Raw genomic sequence first — 18,822 nt, 5'->3', positions numbered from 1 at the left:
TGCTCCTTCATTCACTCCGGCCACTCCCTCACTCCTGCCGCTCGGCTCCGCCTCCTCACCGGTGATTGGGCGCCAGAACTGTAGCTCAGGAAAGGCACACAGGAGGCCAATCACCTGTGAGGAGGCGGAGCCAAGTGGCCCCGCGAACATCGAGTGAGGGAGAAGCCGGAGTGAAGAAGGACAGCTGACAGGTAAGTGTGCCGTGCTGATGGTGCTGCTCCTGCAACCAGGTATGCTGGCTGCAGCAGCACCATGCTGGAGCAGGGGTCAGCAAGTTAAGTGTCATTGGTGTCAGTGGGTAGAATAGTGCCCCATTATTGGTGTCACTGATACTAATGATGGGGCATAATTCCTCCCACTGCCACCAATGATGGGGCACTATTCCTCCCTCCACTGACACCAACGATGGGGCACTATTCCTCCCTCCACTGACACCAACGATGGGGCACTATTCCTCCCCCCCACTGATACCAACGATGGGGCACTATTCCACCCCCACTGACACCAACGATGGGGCACTATTCCTCCCCCCCACTGACACCAGCAATGGGGCACTATTCCACCCCCCACTGACACCAACGATTGAACACTATTCCTTCCCCCACTGACACCAATGATGGGGTACTATTCCGCCCACTGACACCAATGTTGGGACACTATCCCCCCCCACTGACACCAATGACGGGGCACTATCCCCCCCCCCACTGACACCAATGACGTACTATTCCTCCCACTGACACCAAAGATGGGGCAACATTCTTCCCACTGACACCAATGATGGGACACTATTCTTCCCACTGACACCAATGATGAGAAACTATTCCTCCAACTGACACCAATGTTGGGACACTATCCCCTTCCCCCACTGACACCAATGAAGGGGCACTATTCCCCCCCCCCACACTGACACCAACGATGAGGCACTATTCCTCCCCCCACTGACACCAACAATGGGGCACTATTCCTCCCCCCACTGACACTAATGATGGGTCACTATTCCTCCCCCCACTGACACTAATGATAAGGCACTATTCCTCCCACTGACACCAATGATGGGGCACTATTCTTCCCACTGACACCAATGTTGGGGCACGATTCCTCCCACTGACACCAATGATGGGGCACGTTTCTTCCCACTGACACCAATGATGGGGCACTATTCCTTCCACTGACACTAATGATTGGGGTACGATTCTTCCCACTGACACCAATGATGGGGCACTATTCCTCCCACTGACACCAATGATGGGGCACTATTCTTCCCACTGACACCAATGATGGGGCACTATTCCTCCCACTGACACCTATGATGGGGCACGTTTCTTCCCACTGACACCAATGATGGGGCACATTTCTTTCTACTGACACCAATGATGGGGCACTATTCCTTCCACTGACACTAATGATGGGGCACGATTCTTCCCACTGACACCAATGATGGGGCACTATTCCTCCCACTGACACCAATGATGGGGCACTATTCTTCCCACTGACACCAATGATGGGGCACTATTCCTCCCACTGACACCTATGATGGGGCACGTTTCTTCCCACTGACGCCAATGATGGGGCACGTTTCTTCCCACTGACAACAATGATGGGGCACTATTCCTTCCACTGACACGAATGATGGGGCACTATTCTTCCCACTGACACCAATGATGGGGCACTATTCCTCCCACTGACACCAATGATGGGGCACTATTCCTCCCACTGACACCAATGATGGGGCACGTTTCTTCCCACTGACACCAATGATGGGGCACGTTTCTTCCCACTGACACCAATGATGGGGCACCTTTCTTCCCACTGACACCAATGATGGGACACTATTCCTTCCACTGACACTAATGATGGGGCACGATTCCTCCCACTGACACCAATGATGGGGCACTATTCCTCCCAATGACACCAATGATGGGACACTATTTCACTCTATAAGACACACTTGGGGGGAAATGTCTGTGCGTCTTATGGAGCGGCCGGCCCAGTATTCCCGCCGCCGTTGTATTTCCGCAGTCTCTGGTCATCTCCTGTACTGTGTCATAGTTCATAGCTTTTTTTTTTTTTAAACTACAGTCCGGCCCTCCAACGGTCTGATGGACAGTGAACTGGCCCCCTGTTTAAAAAGTTTGAGGACCCCTGGTCTAGAGCCCCTGCTGTCATTTTTCTACATCCCAGTTCCTATGTATTCATGCATGGTTAAGTAGCTTAGCCTTGTTTCCACATCAGAAGTATGTTTTTTTTGGCTGCAATTCTTCCTTCAAGACTACTTCTAGCCACACATCTCCATACAGTAGATGAGTATACCTGGGTCCCACTAGTTTCTGCCAGTTCTGTTCATGTCGGGTGTACTGTGGGAGACCAAATATAGTGAATACAGAGTCCTGGGTTTAGTAACACTTTAATTTAGATTTTTATTCTGTTTGCTCACTTTGAATTTTATAAATGGATAAAAATAAACAGTTTAAATATATATTTTTGAAAGCATTCTTACCTTACAGCATTTCTTCACACCTGCCTAAAATTTTTTCACAGTACTTTATTTTTTTATTTAGCAATTACTTTTTTTTTCAAGGGTTTCCAGGCTGGTCTGATAACAAATTAGGTCCTTCCCCTTCTCCAGCAGCATGGGGAGGACAGCACTACATCAATAATTGGTGCACATGCAATGACATGTGAGCGCCATCAAGTGCATTTTTATTTGACAGCCTGGGAAGTTGGTCAAACCACACTGGCCATCATTCAACCCAGAAAATGGTGGATATTCAGTGTCAGAAAAAGAACTGTGGATATTAGCTTCAGATTAAAGGTGCGTATTGTAGCAAAAGCCCCTTTTTTATTACAGTTACACAGTCAGGATGAAAAAAAACACTAGTCCATCTAGTTCAACCAATAAAAAAAACATTAGGCTAATGTTTTGGGTATTCAGTTATGTATAAAAGAATTCTTAAATATGCAGTATGCAATTCACCAGTTAGACAGATTAACATTTTCCTAAATTTGCCATTGTCTGAATTAGTTTTAACTGTGTAATATATTATTTTTTAAAAGCTGCCTTATTAAATAATTTTTTACAGCATCTATGCAGATAGCAGTGTGGAGAGGTCTGTGCTGATTCTTTGCAGCTATCCTCATTCTGTCTCTCTGATTACTTGACATTGGCAGTATAAATTTAAAGCAGACCTTGAACTAAAAATGATAACCCCTTTAATTACATTAGGGCCTCTACTCTCATATTAAATCATCAATTTAAAGTGAAAAATCCTGTGGGAGGTTAGTGAATATACTTACCTAGCTCCTTAGATCTTGGGAACACTAAGAATCTCGTATCTCTTGACAAGATGCTTCTTCCCTGTGCTTGAGCATTTTCTTGTGGGATTTAGGATGCTCAGCTTTTGTTGGGATTTCCTCAGGTGGTTGGGATGAGGATGTCACTCTCTGCTGTATGGAAGCCACAGTTAAGGAAAGTGCTTTTTCTTAATTTTTTTTTCCACACATTTTTTCACTTTAATTCGGCAATTGACTATGACCGAGAAGACCATGATGTAATACATGATTTAATACAGCAAGTTGGCCATGCTTTTTAGTGCAAAGTCTGATTAAGAAAAAAAGCAATATCTTCAGTGCCAGTCAGCTCTACAATCTACTAATATTGCCTCACAAGAGGAATAACATCAAGTACGTTTTTAGGTATTGTAGCACTCAACAGTTCCTGACAATGTACTGTAATTAAACTAGAACAATAGAAAAGATGGAAAACAGTAATAAAAATAATAGATAGATAACAATAAACCACATGATGTTCATATTCAGATTCATAATACTTTATTAATCCCACCAAGGAAATTATTACCCTTCAAGCTCCCTTATTTTGTTCCATTTATTCCTATTTATGAAGGTCTTCATTCTAACAACTTAACCACTTTTCCTCCTGAGGGTTTACGCCCCTTCCTGCCCAGGCCATTTTTTGCATTACGGCGCTATGTTACTTTAACTGACAATTGCACGGTCATGCAACACTGCATCCAATTTAAATTTGCGTCCCACAAATTGAGCTTTCTTTTGGTGGTATTTGATCGCCTAAGCGGTTTTAAATTTTTTGCGCTATAAAAAAAAAGCCTGTCAATTTTGAGAAAAAACAATATTTAGGACTTTTTGCTATTAAACATGTCCAGTAAAAAAATCAAATTTCATCATAAATTTATGCCAAAATATATTCTGTGTCTTTGCTAAAAAAAATCCCAATGCGTGTAAATTAATTGGTTTACATGAAAGTTATAGCGCTTACAAATGGCGGTATAGATATTGGGATTTTTTTTTTCTACTAGTAATGACAACGATCAGCAACTTTTTGCGGGACTGCGGCAGACATTCTGACACTGGGGAGAGCTGATTTGGTGTCACTGACATCCCCAGTGACACCAATACAGTGATCAGTGCTAAAAAAAAAAAAGCACTGACACTGTAATAATGGCACTGGGCAGGAAGGGCTTAATATGAGGGGGATCAAAGGGTTAACTATGTGTAGGGAGTGTTTACTAGGGGTGAGGGGCTGTGCTTCACTGTAAGCACACCGTTCTGGATGGATGTGCTGTGCACAGCTATCCAGAGTAGTGTGACTTAGCCGACAGGGAGGAAGACAGTAAACAAAACTAACCCTAAAACTAACCATACAGAGCAATGTGATTTAGCCGATCGGGAGGAAGATTGTTAGTAAACAAAACCTCCTTGTCGGAGAAGTTCGGTAACCACTGAGCACCGTCTGGTAATTACCGGGCTGGACCTGGTGATTGACAGCTGCAGCCGCTAATGGTGGCACGGGTAGGGTGCTTGCATGCGCTGCCTACCCGGAAATGTAAAATCACGTATATACGTGATTTTGCGCACCCCTTCTGCCCTGTAGCAGTATATCTGCTATAGGGTGGTGGGGAAGTGGTTAAAGCAGAACTATAAGCAAAACCTTTTTTTAATTCATTTTGGATAGAGTAAGAGAGGGTATAACCTCTGTTGGTTTATTTTTTTCCCATCTGTGCCCCATTGGGGAGATTTCCCTTCACTTCCTGTCCCATAGCCAAAACAGGAAGTGAGAGTAAATCCCTGTAAATTAGGGGAATACCTTGGGGACCCCCAGGCCATCAGAACTAATGTCTACATTAGAAGATTTCCTCTGTATTTCTTTTCTGGGCATAACCCAAAAATTGGGATTTTCTTCTACTTTCAATGCCAGTGGTAAACAGGACAAATAAAGAGGGTGAATCTCCCTAGAGAGGACACAAACAGCAATAAAAATTGAGAGGTGTTCTAATCCCTCTCCACTCTATCCAAATTTAAAGAAAAAGATTTGCTTTTCATTATACTTTAAAGGAAAACTATTATAGGTTTAAATATATTTAATATTTTTTATCAAGTTTTTCTTATTTTTATATCATATTTTGAAATTAATATTTTTTGCCTGTATCATTCATAACACAAGATTCACAGAGCACTGAGTTTTTAACCACCTCAATACCAAAACGTCACATCCCTTTCCTTTTAACCCTTTTAACACCATTTTTCAGTTTTCAGCACTGTGATAGTTTGACTGAAATCTACTTTGTCATGCAATGGTGTACCCAAATGGATTTTATGTAATTTTTTCAGACCGATAAAGTTTTCTTTCAGTGGTATTTAATGACCACTGGTTTGTAAATTTCTTACTATATAAAAGAGAAAAAGGCCAAAAATGTTGAAAAAAATGTGTATACCTTGTCTCTTCTTAAAAAAACATATTCAACTCTCATGTTGGCTGCCCCCATCAAGATGCTTATACAATCTAGGGATAGAGGCAGGGTGTACGTAATATAGATGGAGACCACGGGACAGCTGCATTGGAAAGCAGTTCCTTTAGTATCTCTTTCTCCCTCTGAAAAATGTACACAATTATTTATATTGCATAGAGCCTACTATACAGCTCAAAATTGCACACCTGGGGTAAAAATGAATCCCCTTGTTGCTCTAGATGCTCTAGTGCTGACAGCACCTTAATCCATATTTTTTCTCGCTGTCCTAAATGATATAAGTAAAGGTCTAGCATCTTTCAAACTATTTAGGAACTCATTTGTTTGCTATTATCTTTCAACCATAAAGTGTCAAATAACCATTGAACTGTAATCAATATGTTTATTGATCGAAAACTTATAGCACAGGGATGGCTGTCTTCCTGTCCACTAGCAAAGGAACAGTGGGAAGATGCAGTTAATACCGTATTAGAGAGGAGGAAACTTAGTTACCAGGATAGGGCCTGTCCAGGCAAGTTCCAGAAAGTGTGCTCACCTTGGTTATCATCTTCTTTGTCGGCATCTCTAGACACTCCTTCCTTTTACAAAAAAAGTAGGGCCTCTATAGTGTTTTGTAACACATACTTCTATAGAAGCAGGCTGTTAATTGTTCTATGTGTGAAAAATTCCCCTTTTTCCCCACCTTTTTTTTCTTTTTCCCAGGTGATTACTAGATACCTTCAGAAGTATTATTCCCACTGTATGAAGTTTTAATTTCATTTTTATCATATGATGAGCCATATGGTTGCTTTAAGAACTCAGTGTTTAAAATTGCAATGTCCTTAAGTTGGTGTATGTACCACTGCTATTTTTTTTGTTTTGTTTTACTGTGTTGTAGAGTTTTTTCTTTGTGTGTATTTTTGTAAAAACCTATCTGATTAACAAAAACATTTGAAATAAAAATAGCAGAATAGTACAAACATCCTCAAAATTACCATTTTTTTTGGAAAGTATGCATCCCAAGCGAATCTATTTTTTTGAATCTTGGTATTGAGATTGTTACATGGCAATTATGTGTGATCCACCCAAGGATCAGAGGGCACACAGCAAAAAAAGTGAATGTTAAAGTGGTTTTAAAGGCTCAAGTCTCTTTTGCCTTCATGCATTGTATGCATGAAGGTAAAATACCTTCTGTGTGTAGCAGCCCCCTCCCCAACACTCTCACACCGGATTGGCTGGGGCAGCAGTGGGATCCATTGTTTCCCTTTGCTGTCAATCACAGCTGCTGAGCCAATCAGAAGAGGGAGGGGGTGGGGCCAAGCCACAACCCTGTGTGTGAATGGACACACAGAGCCGCTGTTTGGGAGTGCATATGCTCAGATGCCACCATAGCAAGCTGGCGGGGGACCCGAGAGAGGAGGATCCAGACTGCTCTGTGCAGAACCACTGCACAGAGCAGGTACGTATGACATGTTTGTTGTTTATTAAAAAAAACAAAACAAGACTTTAGGATCACTTTAAGCAGGACTTTCACTTGTATAATATGATGTATAATATAATTAAAGGTTGCCTTCAGGTTATTGCAGTACCAAATAGTCACTGGACAAGTCTGCAAAAATGGAGTTAGTCATTATTATTATTAGTTTAGAAGAAGAATTATTATAATTTTATCCTGTGATCCTGTTTCAGAGCCTGTCTGACTGGGTCTGTGCATTTTGCTGGTGATCTGTGCTAATGACAGGCACAGTCCACACGCTGTAAATCAAATAGGTTTAAAAAATATCTGTTCAGAAGAACAGGCTCCCCTGTTTTACAAAAATGGCTGGTCAGGGGGCAGTTAAAGCAGAAGTTCACTCTCTCAATCAACACTAACTATTTTTAATCCTTATGCTGCTAGCATTAGTAAATAGATAGGAAAGTATTATTTTTTTGGTTATTTCCTGGTTTCCAGGCTAATGATGTCATACATCCCAGGAGTCTTAAGGAGGGTAGGAGGAGCTTTCTCAGTTAACCACACCCTCCTGCTTGCATGCATGAGCAGGAAGTAAATGCTACATGAATCATCTGCCCTTACTCAAGATGGCTATTGCCAGAAATTCTAGCGGTTTGTTTTACAAAGTATATATACATACACTGCTCAAAAAAATTAAGGGAACACTTTTTAATCAGAGTAAAGCATCAAGTCAATTAAACTCCTGGGATATTGATCTGGTCAGTTAAGTAGCAGAGGGGGTTGTTAATCAGTTTCATCTGCTTTGGTGTTAATGAAATTAACAATAGGTGCACTAAATGGGCAACAATGAGACAACCCTGAAAACGGGAATGGTTTTACAGGTAGAGGCCACTGACATTTTTTCCCTGCTCATCTTTTCTGACTGTTTTTCACTAGTTTTGCATTTGGCTAGGGTCAGTGTCACTGCTGGTAGCATGAGGTGATACCTGGACCCTACAGAGGTTATACAGGCAGTCTTCCAGGATGGCACATCAATTCATGACATTGCCAGGTTTGCTGGCAGTCTCAAGAGCATGGAGGAGATTCCAGGTACTCTAGGAGAGATGGACAGGGCCAGACTTCATGAGGGTGGCCTGAGGGCCGATGTCCTCTAGTGGGCACTGTGCTCACTGCTGGAACCATAGAGCTCAATTGGCATTTGCCATTGAACACCAGAATTGGCAGGTTCGCCACTGGCCCCCTGTGCTTTTCACAGATGAGAGCAGGTTCACCCTGAGAACATGTGACAGATGTGGAAGGGTCTGGAGAAGCCATCGAGAATGTTTGCTGCCTGTAATATCGTTCAGCATGACCATTTGGTGGTGGGTCAATGATGGTCTTGGGAGGCATATCCATGGAGAGAGACAGACCTCTACAGGCTAGACAATTGCACCCTGACTGACATTAGGTATCAGGATGAAATCCTTGGACCCATTGTCAGACCCTATGCTGGTGCAGTGGGTTCTGGGTTCCTCCTGGTGCACAACAATGCCTGGCCTCATGTGGCAAGAGTATACTGGAAGTTCCTGGAGGATTAAGGAATTGACACCTTTGAATGACCCCCACGTTCACGTGACCTAAATCCAGTAGAACACCTTTGGGATTTCATGTTTCAGTCCATCCGACGCCTCCAGGTTGCACCTCAGACTGTCCAGGAGCTCAGTGATGCCCTGGTCCAGATCTGGGAGGAAATACCCCAAGACACCATCCGTTGCCTCATTAGGAGCATGCCCCAACATTGTCAGGTATGCATACAAGAACGTGGGGGCCATACAAACTACCATTTTGAGTTGCTGCAATGACATTTCAGTAAAATGGACTAGCCTGCTGCATCACTTTTTCACATTGATTTTCAGGGTGTCTTTGAATTCAGTCCTCTGCAGGTTGATAATTTTCATGGGGCATCCTTATGTTCTTAAAACATTACCCAGTCCATATCAGTATAAATATCCAGCACAAGATTTTTCCCCAATGAGATCTGATGTGTTTTCAAAGTGTTCTTTACATTTTTTTGAGCAGTGTATGCATTCAATTTAGTAAATCTTAAAAAGTTTCTTCCTCATACAGTATATAGGTGTCCTATTATTTATACCCTTAGCAATTCCCAAGTCACATTATACAGATATTTATTCCATCTCAGGCAGCCAAATCACTTGATGGAGTACAGGCAAAGTTGGACTTGTTTCACAGTACACACATATTGCTTCTTTAGGAAATGTGGAAGAAAGACTAACAATTCCTTCAAATCTGCAGTTTTCCTTCTAGTTACTTGTACATGCACAAATACATGACAATATATATGTAAACTAAAATAGATCTTCAATAGTCACATTCACCGATATATTTCAAGGGAAAAGTAGACATCTAAAACATGTTGTCAGGTAATAGTCAATTTAATTTACGTGTATCAGTGTTCTTAATGCATGAATAATTTTAAAGTTGCGTTTCATAAAAGGCTTCTCCTTCCTAGAGAAAACCTAGTTGTTACCATAGTCTAAACTGTCAGTAACTAGCCCCTTTTCTAGCAGTGATCTGCTCTCCAGGAAACCTTTTATACAAAAGAACACTATCTCTGCTTACACTATTTTTGTCAGAATTGTTTTAGATGTTCATGGTGGCCTTGCCAGGTATAACTAGAGATGAAGATAGCTGATTTAGCAATGCTGGGAACAGTAGAGTTTACATGTATAGTTTTTTTTCCTTCAGCTAATGGGATGAACAAAAAAATGACAGATCCCTGTATCACTACAAGCAGTATTGATGCAGGGATCTCTCCCACTGTGGTATTGTATTCTCAGCCCCCCCTTTCCTGGCAGTATAACTGTTTGAACAGCGGTACACATGAACCAAAGTTTGGCTGGTTCCTGCAAACTTAACAACACTTCATATTACAGGCTGATACCTGCAAGCCACTGCCTTGCAATTTACAGCAGTGTTGTCAGCCTACCTACCTACTACTTTAGTGGGCTATTCGGCTGACCATCAGGTCCGTGCATGCCTAAGGCTGACCTGATGGGAATCCCAACATCCAACTGAAGGAGTGTGCATGGTAGGCTGACAATATTTCTGCTAATTGAGAACAGATTCACAAAAAAATGTTGTGTTGGGTTTACACACACCTTAAAGGGGACTTTCCATGGCAAACAGATCTGCTTTTTTGATAGCTCAAATCCCCACTACCACCACTTCAACACAAAAGGCTTTAGGAATGCATTCGGGAACAAAACAAGCGTCCAAAATAAAGAAAACCTCCGATGCTTCCAGGAGGCACAGGTGATGTCACCCTAGCAATGGGCTGGAGTGCATTCTCGTGGGCTTTCAAGCTTCTAGCTCTGCTGAGAGGCATGGTGGTTTCACCTGTGCCTCCTATCAGCGCCAGAGGCCAGGTCCAAGGTGAGGGCTTTTTTGTTTGTTTGCTGTATTTACCTTGCCACATCTCACTCATTAGGAAAAGGGGATATTTCTTAAACTTGTATTTGACATTAACTTTCCAGGCAATCCTCGTTTTAATGGTAGGTTGCTTATTGCCGATTGATTGACTTTTGCGCAGTGCTGTAGGATCCCAGCATGCCTTACTATCAGTCTCCTGTTGTGTCTGTTCCCACATGTGTTTCTTTGAAAAAAAAAAAGAGCCTTCATTTTGCTTTCTTTCCATCCTAGATAACATCAAACGAGAAACATTTACACAGTCTGAAGAATGATGGAGATCTTCTTATCCACACTCTGGAGAGACTTGCTCAGGATTCAAGGTGAGTCCCCTCGGGCAAAGAGGAATTTCCACACCCAAAACAAACGGCTTTATTTTAAGTACTAAATAACAACGTAATTGGTTTCATGTTACCTGTGTCAAGGAATACTTTGCAGGGAACATGTATAATTTTGTGTTTTGGGAAGCTGCTTATAATTAGATTTTGTGGCAGCATATTTTATATACATATACTGTATATTGAATGTATTGCTGAAGTCTGTGAGAGATAATACAAAATTGTTTACATTATTATTAAATTTTAAGTATAAATTAAAAATGGTATACAGAATGATAAATATAGTACAAAGTAAGCATTGTTCATACACTCAGATTGTGAAAATGTACCAGCTTTCTTTGTGCCACACCGATAACCTGTAATGATGGTTAAGGCTACCCACAGACATGAGATGATGATTGTTACAAACAACAGAAAATTTATCAGCACATTTACCAGCTAGCATGAAATAAAACCAAATTAGTTCTGTCTAACAGTTCATGTGAAAACAGAGGTTTTAGTTGCGCACGTTTCCAAATATATGTGAAAGCCACAGTGCCTCGCTAAGGCTCCTCTGTATACTGCAGTGCTAACGCTATCGTTTTGAGACTCTCCATGTTAGAGCACATTTAGCATTGGATACATTAACGGCAGGTTTGCCTGGAGGTAGCCAGATCTTCCTTAAAGGCACAGGGACACATTGGACACCCAGCAAGAGCATAATGGCAGCTGAATGTAACCAATGCATCCCTGCATAAAATTCAACTGTACAGAAAAGTGGCGACTACCCCAATCTATAACTAGCCTTTACAGTAAGGTGCACATGGAAGGGGTTTGCACACTACAAACAGAACATTTCCAAGCACACTTACCAGCTGCCCTGCAATAAAACCAAATTAGCTCCAACAGTTCATGTTAAAGCAGAGGTTTTAGTTGCACACATTTGCAAATATATGTGAAAGCCACAGTGCCTAGCCATGACTCCTCTGTATACTGCAGTCCTAACTTTTCCATGTTTATGGACAATCTGACCAGAGTGAAGTTGGAATTCCTGGTCTGCATACTGGTTCCAGATTAGGGGCTTAAAACTTCGAAGCCACTGGATCAGCATTGCAGCCAGTAAACTAGCATATTCAGCAGGAGAGTTCAGCAATAACAGCGCCATATGTCTCTGACTGTAGGTATCATTAAATAAGCCTAAAGCAACTGTCTCGAGCAGCAAGTTGTATGACCCAGTTGCAGTAATAGGAGTTTGTTGTATGTGTATAAAATTCCAGACAAAAAATAAAGTGAAATGATGCAATAATCTCCTCAAGGGAGTTTATCCTTATCAGATCAGAAAGACTGAAACATTGCCTAGTACTGGATGAATACACATACTCGAACTGAATCCTCTGTATGCTTTGCCTGGATTTTTTCAGGGAATACCTTTTTCATGACCTGTAGATTTCACGTTGGCACAGCAAATGTTCTGATGCTGCAGAGTTCTTGTATCCTATCAGTGCAATAATATCTACTGCTAATGTAATTACTGATGTTACATTATGTGTGTAGAACCAACACTTGACATTTACAATGTTTGATGTTAGTAGACCCCTGGGATTTCTGTGTAGTAAATGGCAATTTGTGCCATATCCCATTGTGCAGTTACTGCAAGCTGCATTGCACTTATTTGTGTATGCTCAATTTTCAAGATTATTATTAGTGTTAGCATCATTATTAGTACACTGCTAGAGAGGAGGGCTCTTTCCAAATGACCTTTAGAATCTAAGCAATGCAATAATACTACATATACAGTATTTGGTAAAAGAGATTACAGGGGCTGGAGGTGATGAAAGTTGGGTATGCAGCAGTCAAGGAATGAGAGTAATGGTGGCCATGCACACTATGATGAAAGATCAATTTATTTTCCAATCAATTCCCTCAGGAATCATTGACTGATAACATAATACCTTGATATGCCACACACAGGGAAGTGGATTTCAATCGATAGTTAGAAGATGTAATTGTAAGTTATCGATCGAATCCCTATTTCCACCATGCAACCTCATAATCTGAACGATCGAAATACCATCAAATTAATGACCAAATCATGTCAGTGTTGTCAAACAATGCAAAATAATTGATAATTTCTCACCATTGGTGATCAACGCATTTTGATTTAATATGATCTAAATCGGTCGGAGGGGAAGTTATGGCTATTCAGTTGGTTTTTGATTTGATCATTATGATCAGATCACATCAATCGGATAATAAAATCAGAGCACCTATAGATGGATAGGAAGCAGGTAGGTTTAAATGACTTAATAAATTATGACAGACTTACTTGCACATGGAGCCCTCCAGTGCAGAGCTGTCATGGCTCCTCGGCGCTTCCATCTTCACCCAGTCTTCCTTCTGGGCTTTTGAGGCTCTGGTTCTTTGAATGACCATGGCTTGGTGCTCTGCGTTCTATGGCATATTGTTTGCCCTGAATGCATAGCGTCACTGTGCATCCGCAGGTGACGTCATCAGTTATTGCCGATGTGAATATCTCCTAAATGGTACATGTTTAGGAGATATTCATTGTACCTACCTGATTGTAAGCTTACCTGTAGGGAAAACTTAAAAATAGGGTTTACTACTGCTTTAACCACTTTATGACCAGGCCTACTCTGACACTTTTTGTGTACATGTAAAAATCTGTATGTTTTTGCTGGAAAATTACTTAGAACCCCCAAAATTACTTAGGGCCTAGAGAATAAAATATTGGTTGTTGCATTTTTTTATGTCACGCAGTATTTGTGCAGCAGTTTTTCAAATGCAATTTTGTAGGAAAAAATACACTTTAATGAATTTTAATGCACAAATGCACAATCTAATATCCAGTTGTTTGGTAAAATATAAAAGATGATGTTACGCCAAGTAAATAGATACCTAACATGTCACGCTTTGTACAGACGCAATTGCGCGTACTCATGAAATGGCACGAGACTATGATACCATAGTAAATAGCTATCGCTATAACGTTCACCTCACATGTGTGGTGCGATCGCTGTTTTGCGTATGCAACCGACGTAGGCTTTTGCCTTTGTGCAGCAGCACGGGGTGGGGGGATGGGGTGCTTTAAGAAATGTTTTAAATGTTTATTTTGTTATAATTGTATATTTTTTTACACTGTCCCTTTACATTTTTTTCAATCACTGTTATTGCTATCACAAGGAATGTAAACATCCCTTGTGGTAGCAAAAAGCAGTAACAGGTCCTCTTTCCTGTATAATAATAATAATAAAAAATCCTGTACAATAATACTGAGATATCTGGAGTCTATTAGACCCCAGATCTCTCCTCTGCCCTTAAAAGTTTTGAATCAAACCTGGGTCGGTTTGGTCAGAAGCTTTCCCAAGCTGGTAAACTGAACCTGGAAGTGACGAAATACTCTTTGCTTCCGGTTCCATATCCATATGATTTGTTCAAATACTGGCTTCAATCGTAATCGCTGGCTTCTGTGCCAGGCTTCCTGGTGGGACAGGAGAGCCTGGAGAGGCACTGCAGTGCAGCGGGAGGGGGGAATACCATATTCCGCCCCCTGTGAAAGCAATCAAGCAGCTAATTAGCTGCTAGGATTGCTTTAACAAATAACAGCATTGCCTGCAGAAACAACAATGCTGGGATGATGCCTGTAGCTGCAAGCACCATCCCGGTATACCACTTCAAATTTGCGACGTAAATGTACATTTTTAAAGTGGTTAAATTCACATGACATGCAGTATATAACATATACTTCATTCTTAGGATATACACTCACCAGCCACTTTATTAGGTATACCTGTTCAATTTCTTGGTAACACAAATTGCTAATCAGCCAATCACATGGCAGCAACTCATGGCATGTAGGCATTTAGATGTGGTGAAGACGACTTGCTGAAATTCAAACCAAGCATGAGAATGAGGAAGAAAGAGGATTTAAGTGACTTTGATCGTGGCATGGTTGTTGGTGCGAAACAGACTGGTCTAAGTATTTCAAAAACTGCTGATCTACTGGGATTTTCAAGCACAACCAACTCTTGGGTTTACAGAGAATGGTCCGAAAAAGCAAAAATATCCAGTGAGCAGCAGTTGTGTGGATGAAAATGCCTTGTTGTTGTCAGAGAAGAATGGGCAGGTTCAAGATTATAAAAAGCCAACAGTAACGCAACTGTTAAAAAAAAAAAAAAAGGCAGTAACTCATGTCAATATGGAGCAAAGCTCTGAGGAATGTTTCCAACACTTTATTGAATCTATGCCTCAAAGAATTAAGGCAGTTCTGAAGGCAAAAGGGGTCCAACCCGGTACTAGCAAGGTGTACCTAATAAAGTGGCCGGTGAGTGTATAGACAATGTATAAAATAGGTTTACAAGGTAAAATATGCGTGTTGTGAAAACTTTAGTAAAGCCCTTTTTAGTTTTGTTGCTATTTATATGTTATGTTCCAGAAATAAACCAAAAAGCAGACAGACAAGGCTGCAAAACTGGGCCAGATCTAGCCTTTCTGATCTGGGGGTGCAAAGCATCAACACATTTTCATTTTATCTTTGTGGCTATGTGCACCAAAGTGATGGGGCTGGGCTAGTGCCTCATTATAGTGCCCACCGTGCTGATGCTACTGGCTCTAGGTGAAGGGGACAGCACACCCCTAGATTTGGACCTTCTGCACTATAAAAAAAAACAAAACATTACTGGCAGCTCTGTAAAGAAATAAAGCTTAGGAGAAAAAAAAAAGAAAGAAGTCAGGGGAGAGCAGCCAGAGGTGTTAAAGCTTACAGGAAGTCCAAAGGTGCCCAAATATCCACTATTTTCAATAACAGATACTAGTACAGTAAGGCTTATCTAAATGCACAACATGTTGAACATTGAAGAGGAAGAGCTGTATTAGGAGACCTAGCAAGATTTCACTCTGATCAGATGAGAACATGGGGTTATGATAAGCAAAAGGATTACCAAAACTGACAGCAAAAATGATACCTGCTCTAACAAATCTTGATTTCTCCTGTGTCATGTGGATGGTTGGGTTAGAATTTGGTATACATGCCATGAATCATTTGTATTGAAGTGGAACGGAGGCTCACAGCTTGAATATGTGGCAGACAAATCTGGACCAAATTCCCTAAGGACCTTTTTAAACACGTTGTTCATATTCTGGTGTTACTTTCTTCAATGTTTCTATAGATTACTACTAAAGAAAGTTTATCAATTCACTGTGACCCTCTGTATAATAATATGTCTGATGTATAGAATAACTGCCATTAATCTTTCCAACTCTTCTTACAAGTGCAGAAAATCTTTGTCTTTTCCCCTCTTTGGTATGCCACCCTCCCACCAGACTTCAAGGTTCTCATATTACCCCCGCCCAGAACTGTGCTTATATCGGCCACATCCTCCTCGCCTCACTGCTTTGATCCACAGGCTGGTGTGAAAGGCTGCAATATAACACAGCTTATTTGTTTTCTCTTCATTTTGACTCGCATAGTGGTCTTTTTGTTCATTGCTAGCCCATAGTAACATATGGTTATGTAGATAATAATTTATCCAGTCTAAAAAAAATAGATAAGAGTAAAGGGAACGGATTCAGTATGCCAGCTTCCTTTTTCTTGTTGAGTGCTTTGTTTTTTTTCTCCCTGGCAACAGGCATAGAGTCAAAGATACTGGCTAAATAGCAGGCAAAGCACTAAAAGCCTATGATGAATGTTAGATTGTAGAATAGTTCTTATGAAACAATACAATAAAATGATCATTATGTAGATCTGTTCCTTGTTTTGAATCCAAAAATTGTCATTTATGCATAATCAAAAGCAAATGTAGATATGCCTTTTTTGAAAACACCTTTTTTTATACCTGTATTGATGTAAGGCTTCACAGAGTACATTAAAATAATCTAGAGTCCTGGATAACCTAGCAGTTTGGGGTCTTTGTTTGTGTACTGTGGGAGACAATTCGAGTTCTCAGGGGAAACCTACTAACGCTTGGGAGAAAATTCACACTTTACAGAGAAAGTAACCCCAAATGAAGTTGAACCAAGGACTGCAAATCGCAAATTAGGCATGTTAAAGCGGATCTCCAGACAGTTTTGTGTTTATTAAAAGTCAGCAGCTACACAAACTGTAGCTGCTGACTTTTAATAAACACACACTGACCTGTCCCAGGATCCAGCGATACAGTCACCCACGCCGTCCCTTCTCTCTCTCTTCTCTCCCTAGCGCCAGCATCACAACTGTGGGCACCAGGCTGTGACAGCTTGCGGCTCCACAGCCGGGTGCCCACTGCGCATGCACAAGTCGCGCTGTGCATTCTGATTGGTCCGGCAGTCTTCTTGGACCTGTGAAGGTTCTCAGGAGACTTCGGGAGGAAGGAGGGGGGCCGAACTTCCGGCTCACTTTGCTGCGGCGTACTGAGCTGGAAGTGGGAGTGGGTACCTGTCAAAAACAGGTATCCGCTCCCCCCTCCTCCTAAAAGCTGCCAAATATTGCATTGGAGGGGGGGAGAAGGCAAACAAGCGGAGCTTCCACTTTTGGGTGGAACTCCACTTTAGTCAGTTAGCCTCTGGAATTACATAGGCTGATTTTTTTTTTTTTTATGGCAACCAGCTTCTGACATTTACACAGGATATGCATACAGCCTCAAGACTCTTCTCTTCTAATGTATCTATAGCCAAAGTTTTAAGCTGGCCATTCATTGATCAACATTTGGCCAGTTCAACAGGGACCGGATGAATTTCGATTCATGTGTGGGCTATCGATCAACTTGTGTACAACCAGCTGGTTGAACAAAAAAAAACTGAATTATGTATGGCCTCTGTTTAAGATAGCACAGTTTCCTTATTGTTTATTGGATCTTATGTGCAGTAAATCTGTCTCTGTACAAGGCAAGCATAATCAACAAATGAAACGCCATATAGCAGTAAAGCAGCCCATAGATTTATTTTTTTGTCAACCAGCGTATTGAACAAAAAAAACTGACCTATTTCCCCTATCCACACATTAGAGGTGGATAAAGGAATACTCCCGCTGTGTCATTGCATTTTGACAGCTGTGAGACTTCCTCACCGGCAGAATACTCTAATCAGCATTGCAGGCTATAGCGTACAGTTCTGATCAAGCAGGGAAAGTCTGACATTAGACTGACTTCTGTACAACCACAGTGCTCATACATGGATCGAAATTTAGCTGGTTCAGCAGGGAACAGATGAATTTCAATTAATGTATGGCCGGCTTAACTAGTGAAACTTTGACTTTAAATTAACATCTGTAAGCTTACTAGTATAGAAAATGGTACAGTATAGAGAAAACGTGAATTATTTTAGAAAGTAATATCCACATTTTATTTAAAGTGTTAGTGCCCATCTTTGGACAGAAATTACCCCCTGCCACTCCCCTTTCAACTTTTAGCTGTGTTTTTTTCTTACCTTCTAAACATACATAAACTCATAAAAGTCCACCTTTCAGGGCCTTAGTTGGGGCTATTTCCAATCATGGGTATGCGGTGATTGATAGTACTCCCACCACTGGACAGTCAGTAGGAAGTGTGCACATCACACAGGCAGTTACATGGACACCTGAAAAATGACCCTGCCTACTGTACACAAAAGAAAAGAGAAGACTTGGACTCAATACTTCATGTGACTGTCCATTAGGTTTTTCATGCCAGTGAATAGTTTGAGATGATGTGTGGGAGAGGGAACCCGGAGTTCAGCTTTAAATGGTAATTTCTATTTAGTTCCGAGAAAGCCTACACTTGTCAATCTATATCATTGTATAGTAACCTAATAGGTTTTGTTCATTCAGAAATAGGCTTGTGAAACATGTAGCAGCCCT

The 18,822-nt window shown here is 41.3% G+C and overlaps 1 protein-coding gene across 2 annotated transcripts in view; it reads left to right on the top strand.

The window, feature by feature from the left end:
* The window catches only part of ULK4 (unc-51 like kinase 4), an 898,798-nt gene that overhangs the window by 856,766 nt on the left and 23,210 nt on the right, over positions 1–18,822 (top strand). For both annotated transcript variants that reach the window (XM_089672503.1, XM_089672504.1), the window contains exon 36: positions 10,912–11,000. In XM_089672503.1, the coding sequence (XP_089528629.1) occupies positions 10,912–11,000 (89 nt within the window). The remainder of the gene's footprint in view (positions 1–10,911; positions 11,001–18,822) is intronic.

The sequence above is a fragment of the Staurois parvus genome, unplaced genomic scaffold, assembly GCF_062004578.1.
Source record: "Staurois parvus isolate SC_StPar_1 unplaced genomic scaffold, SC_StPar_1.0 ptg000130l, whole genome shotgun sequence".
NCBI classification, from domain to species: Eukaryota; Metazoa; Chordata; class Amphibia; order Anura; family Ranidae; genus Staurois; species Staurois parvus.
Note: the sequence above shows the minus strand (reverse complement) of the source record. Positions and strands in the feature narration are given on the sequence as shown.